Source organism: Ceratosolen solmsi, unplaced genomic scaffold (assembly GCF_000503995.2).
Source record: "Ceratosolen solmsi marchali unplaced genomic scaffold, CerSol_1.0 scaffold47, whole genome shotgun sequence".
Taxonomy (NCBI): domain Eukaryota; kingdom Metazoa; phylum Arthropoda; class Insecta; order Hymenoptera; family Agaonidae; genus Ceratosolen; species Ceratosolen solmsi.
In genome coordinates this window covers 3391720-3398393 of record NW_011948419.1, presented here as the reverse complement: position 1 = coordinate 3398393, position 6674 = coordinate 3391720, and the positions used below count along the sequence as shown (strand labels likewise).

The window sequence follows — 6674 nt, the reverse complement described above, 5'->3', positions numbered from 1 at the left end:
GCAAGGGCCTCAGCTCAATCATTGCGAACCAATCGAAACTGTGAGGATTCTGGCTGAATTGCAACATAACTCCAATAAGGATTGCTCGACTGGCTATTCGAGAATTAGATGAATGAGTTCATTGAGCCAGAATCCTTGTAATTCAGCTGCTCATTAATACTGCAATGAGTTGGAAAATCAGCTCTTACTATAAAGAATTGGATAGATGGAATTGCAATATTATGCAAAAGATGATTATGAAGTTCCGTTAATTATTTCATGGACCTGACGAATACATTCGTAGTCCTTCTCGGTTGTATGTACATATCTATTCATTATTGCATACTTAAAGTGCAATGATTTCACATGGAGTGTATGAGACTATAAATGTAAAAAATTCAATTACTATTCGTTTAACTTATTTCGTACATTATGATTGAGAATTATTCGAATTATAATTTTAATTCTATTATGTTGCTGGAATTGAATGACATACAAATGATTGTTGTTGGCTCGAATGAAAAGATAAATCTCAATCATTTTCCCTCTTCTTTTATAAAGCTTTGTACGACACTGTGGAATATTTATTTAATACTTTGTTAATCTATTTTGTTAAAAAATGAAAATCTAATTTTAATAGTTTATTTATTAGTTTTATGATACAGTTGTTTTTATGGGAATTTAGAATGTATATAAATTGTAAAAATTGAAGAAATCGAATTTATGAAATATATACTCAATCCATTAATGATTACACTAATTTAGAAATTGAATATGAAGAAATTTTCAAGCCAAACAATTACTATCGGCTAATTGTAATATTAATTACGTTATTACTAAGAAGTTTACGACCGTTTTTCTTCTTTTTTTTTTTCTTTGAATAGTTGGAAATATTTTTGAAACCTATTTACCTACTGTTAATGATTTACAATAATTTCCAAGTAATCTTAAAGAAAAAAGTGTTCAGTTTAAATTATTCAATGCTCTAATAGCAGTGTTTTTTTTTTTTGTGAAAATTTTGTATACATAAATCTCGGTACTTGCAAATGCTAAAAAAAGTGGGATCTAATCACTAAAATATGAAATTTACTCGTGCAGACTAAATTTTTATGAATATAATCTTAGTTAAATTACATCATTCTCTTAATATGATACTTAATACTTAAACATAGATCAATTTTGTGTAATTATACTTTTCGCCAGACAGGAATATATATACACAAAATTATACAATCATTTTCAGAATAAAGTCGTCAAAATACTTTCATAGAGCATAATTAAAAAAAAATTTATTATCTTCACTTTTTCTAGCTCATTATCGTATATTATTTAAAAATTGTATTGTTATAACACTGTGATTTAAATAATGATTATTAACCAAAAGAAATGATTGTACATAGGAATTTCTTAAAGTTAAAAGTAAAACTATCAGACAATGACAGAGAAATTTGCGCATCGAATTGAGAGAACTATAAATTTAGTCGATTAAATAATTTTTTACTAATTCTATATTTACACATAAAAAAGCGATAAATGTGTACAAATCACAAAGTAGTTTGGAATTGATAGTTTAATTCGATCGATAATAAAAATTAACATATAATGTAAATGATTCAGTATCGGCAAGTAAAGTTTTAATTAACTAATGTAGTTAATGATCTCTCGTTTCTGGTTCTTCATCATACGACGCCATGATTTTTTCCATTATCTCCCAAAGCTTATCTCTCGTCAAATCTTTACAGAAAACCTGTAAAAATGTCAATGATGACAAAATTATTTATAAATGTTGAATTAAATTATATATATATATATATATATTTATTTATTTATTTATTTATTTATTTATATCATATAGAAATCATGTTGCCTTTATAATTGAAAGATACTCGATGTAATAATAAAACTATTGTAATAAAATGTAACAAATATGTTTTTACTTTATGGACCATCGTTAATAGCTTGATGAAAATCAAAAGAATTTTGCATTATTAAGCAATTATAAAAATATGGATTTGAAACGTTCATATTTTAGAAAAGTAAAATCACTAAATGTAATCACTACCATTTGACATATCCTTTACATTTTATATAATTATTATTTTAAAAATTGTTTTCTAACAAATGACGTTTCATAGACCATTCATAAACAATATAATCAGACAAATCTTTTAATATCCAAAGTAAGAAATAATGTCACATTACAAAATAATAAACTTTCAGTAACAAATAATAATGTTATTGTTTCTAATTTACAATTTCTTAATATTATATGGAATAAAATATATAAGAGAAAAAAAGAAAAAAGGAAACTTATACCTTTAAGAGCTAAATACATATTTTAGTTTTTAAGCTTACATTAAACCACGGTTGTTGATCGCATTCATCCATTAATGGCACCACTACTCCATAAATTTGCAAAGCCAAATTTATACAAGCGATGGCAACTAAATTTGGTGGATAATCAAGAATAGCGGGAATGTGATGGAAGTCCTGCAGTAAGGACATACTGGTTCTTGCCACAGGATATTTTTGCCATTCTTCTTCCCCGAACCAGGCTTGTAAAGATCTCAGAAAATGTAACATGTACTGAAAATAATTATTTGTACACAAATATTTTAATACGACATTAGAACAATTGGCGATGGATAAGGCTTAATTCTAATTTTTACTTAAAGCAGTTCATCATAATATATTTACCTTCCCATTTAAAAAAAAATCTAAATTTCTAAGTATATCTTGGCTAAAAATATATAAGACTTAAGATTTACATTAAGATTAGAAGATAAAAATGGATATTGAAATTGTATTTACATACATATGAATTACAATGACACTTTGCACGTTTATATAAAAAATAGCCTCTTAACACAAACACATTATATGGTTAGCAATCCCATATCTTATTATATTTCTATAATTCTCTATAACGCATAAATTCTTAGCTTACTATTTTCAAAAATACAAATTAATTCATCGATACTAACTATACCAATTGGTAATTTAATTTATAATAATGCACGTAGTACAAGGCATACCTTATGTGGATGTTCCGGCATTACTTGAAACTTTAGCATTCGCATTATTAGCAACTCCGCTTGTACTATGGCGTCGCGCATACCCCAATATTGATCCCCTAATTCTAAAGGCGCTGCACCTCGATGCAATGTACTGTACGAGACATTCATAACGTCCCTGATTTTCAAGTGATTATCTTTCATCTTTCCAGCCAGGTACAAACACGTCGATCCAATGAGCTTAGGGGAAAAGTTTTCATTTAAAAAGTATATTTTGCATTATTTTCAGCTTTATTAGAAACGGTATTGACATACATATGAGTCATATCCTTGCGGTACTGCCTCTCTCATAAACCTGTGATATAAAGTTGCAGCTGTCGAAATTGTTAATGGATGGGCCTCTAATTTAAAGCCTTTAAACATATATATATATATATATGTTATTTTTATGTCATATATATGTTAGCTTATAATAACAATTGTGGTATAGTAAAAGAATTATTTATTACAATATTTGCATAATTTTAAATTGTCGATAAATATAAGTGGCATTTTTTCATTAACAATTGTTGTACAATCTCTCGTAAATTCCTAGTTCGAAAGTCGTTACTACAAAATTTTATTCGATATCTTAACGTACCTTGAATTTTTGAACTACTAAATATTACATCTATGAATATTGTACGTTTACATTCGATAATAATTACTTACCACATTCGAATATAAATCTTGCTACTGTGAAACTATCGCTCGCTTTAGTATAATCAATGATAATACTTTTCTGTAAACTAATTCTTTTTTCTCTTTGCATAGCGAGTACATCAATAACGCCCTTCATTTTTGAACTGAAATGAAATTACGGTAAAAAATTAACTTAGTAGAAACTTAATCCAAAACAATATGAGTCGAATGTGACAAATGTTGTAATAATCAAATGATATGATTTGATAACAAAACAACATACAAATATGCGTGTAACTGGAACTACGATAGCTCGGAAGATAAAATAAAGTTTAAGAATAAAATTAGTCGCTTCAGTCTTCGATCAAGATTCATTGCTTCCTGCGATTAAACATAAAGATATATATAAATATATATATATATATATATATATATATATATATATATTTTTTTTTTATTTTTTTTTTCAGTAAACATTAAACAAATTTTTTTTTAATTAAGAGGTGTATTATGATAAAAGTGATCCTGGTCGTAAACGTGATATCCAAGAAGTGTAAAATTAATGTGCAATATGCATAGGGGCTACAACCACGAGTTTGGCTGGTGACAAATATTTGTGAAATATAGAAACGCAGCGAAGACTCGCTTACCTCAAAATTTCGCCAGTATTCGGCTCCAAGTGAATCATGTTTTCAACCTCTAAAACAACATATACGCGCCGGAAGTATTCATACTTATAACAACAGCAAGCAGCAAAGACAGAGAGAGAGAGAGAGAGAGAGAGAGAGAGAGAGAGAGAGATAGAGAGTCTTATCGTTTTATTTAATTTATTTATCTTATTTATGTTCGTTTGATTATTTGATTGATTGATTGATTGATTGATTGATTTATTGATCGATCGATTGTTTGTTTGTTTGTTTGTTTGTTTGTTTGTTTGTTTGTTTGTTTGTTTATTTGTTTATTTATTTATTTATCTATTTATTTATTAACGAAATGAGAATGAAATCAGATAATTATTACTATACTTGTGTAGAAAATAAATATTACATTAAAGAAATCAGCCTCAACAAGAACGCCTTCTCTTCCAATGCAGGTTATAGGTAACAAATTGTAAACTTTTATGGAAAATAAAATTTCGTTATCAGCAAATTAATTATATGGTTATTTTTTCATCGTACCTTTTCATCATAATCATTAAAACGCTGCACAAAAAGCGATCACTGATATAACAAGCCGCATTGACCGCGGACGAAGTGGTTGATTTAGATATCCACTCTGGATATAAAACCCAACTCATCCACAACGCCACGCTAAACTGAAATACGAAGCGACCGGTCGATTTGAGGTTAGGTTGAAATTTCAATAGGCTTTTTTCGACTTTCGACTCGACTCGTTTCGAAAAACGTGGCAATCGACTTTCCCATACTTTTTCATCGAATGGGCTGAGCCTCGTTATTCCCAAGCCCAAGAATAATCATCGAGTTGGACAGTGTGATAATGTGCAGGGGTCATGGATTAGCTGGATTAGCTCTGCTTTTTGAAGATAACTTCAAGGGAAGGAATTCATAATTGCGTTAATGGCAAATTAAATGGTAATCAGCTAGGCAGTCTAGCTAAACAATCACGTTCGCGTGTGCTGTTGCTGCTGCTCTATATTTCTTTCACTAGCCCATACAAATTATCATCATACCGCTTATCGTACAATATAAAATTATCTACGTGTAATTTATTGCACGAGGCCGTGCTTAAAAATCAGCAATATGTGCGTAGATTTATTTAAAATTTTATGATTTTAGAAGAAAATCGGGAGTAATATGCGAGTAGTATTGCCAGTTGTTTGAGCAGCTTGTATACATAGGCTTGGATGTAAGGCTAAAATGTTTGAAAATAAATAAATGTTAATTTAATTTTTTCCTCGCTGCTTGATCGAGACGATACATTCAAATGTTCTGTTGCAGAGTGAAAAACAAATAAATAAATAAGAACGTTTTGACGTGTATCGATATAGCAACTCAATTATGATTAATTGACATAAATGCTCAAGAATATGTTAAAAATATTGCCATACGCGCCTCAAACGTTAAACAATAAAAATTGGCAATTTTTAATTTATCAATGTTTAATTTTTCATCCCATTTTTATCGATGCTTATCCTGAATCATAATTTGAATATGAAAACATTAAATAAACAGTTTTTTTCCTTTAAAAAAAAAAAAAAAAAAAAAAAAAAAAAAAAAAAACTACAAACAATCTACAATTGCACATAGATTACATGTGTGTATATCATAATGCAACAAACACGTAACTTAACTATATGTTTTTCAATAAATTCGTTATTACTTAGCATTATACACATAAAATTGTTTTAGCAATATTATCCTATGTTGCTTTAACCGTGCGCCCATTCTATCTTAAATAGCTCTTTTTAATTATCCATTGTTACAATTCACTAGCATAAGAAATTAAATCGGGTAGATTCAACTTTAATTTAATTGTTCAACTTGGCGCTACTACTATCTTGCTTACCATTACCAATTCATACGACAAAACGACCTTGCAATGATGAACATCTTGTCAACTCTCTTTCTCTCTCTCTCTCTCTCTCTCTCTCTCTCTCTCTCTCTCTCTCTCTATATATATATATATATATATATATAAATCTATTTGTTACTTTCACTTTTTATACTGCACTTATAGTGCCAATAATCGCATACAAATGATATTTAAAACTTTACTTAACACAAATGAGAATATATTTTTACGATGCTTATGCATTTCATTATGAATGATTTTATTTGCAATTTTACATGCGAATGAACAATTTTTTTTTTTAAATTAAATGTAACGTACTGTATTATTTATCGTAAAATACTATTGCAATAATTTTGTATTGCAAATTTTTACATGAAATTTAATAGTAATGTTCTTTGGCATTTGAAGAATAGCCAAGCTTTTAAGATTCGAAATATAACTGATAAAAACCTGGTTGACTGACTAATC

General features: G+C 28.4%; 1 protein-coding gene across 5 annotated transcripts; it reads right to left on the bottom strand.

The window, feature by feature from the left end:
- Positions 1-1531: 1531 nt before the first annotated feature.
- Positions 1532-6471, bottom strand: koko (cyclin Q). 5 transcript variants are annotated; one of them, XM_011497484.1, is made up of 7 exons: positions 4853-4987; positions 4722-4789; positions 3705-3838; positions 3309-3406; positions 3015-3233; positions 2335-2565; positions 1532-1726 (listed from the first exon to the last, which is right to left on the bottom strand). In XM_011497484.1, exons 3-7 carry the CDS (start codon positions 3829-3831, stop codon positions 1631-1633), a joined length of 771 nt encoding a protein of 256 aa, XP_011495786.1. In that variant the 5' UTR covers positions 3832-3838; positions 4722-4789; positions 4853-4987; the 3' UTR covers positions 1532-1630. The 5 variants fall into 5 exon arrangements, with proteins under 5 accessions (XP_011495786.1, XP_011495787.1, XP_011495782.1 ...); XM_011497485.1 differs by lacking the exons at positions 4722-4789; positions 4853-4987 and adding an exon at positions 6446-6471; XM_011497480.1 differs by lacking the exon at positions 4722-4789.
- Positions 6472-6674: the final 203 nt, after the last annotated feature.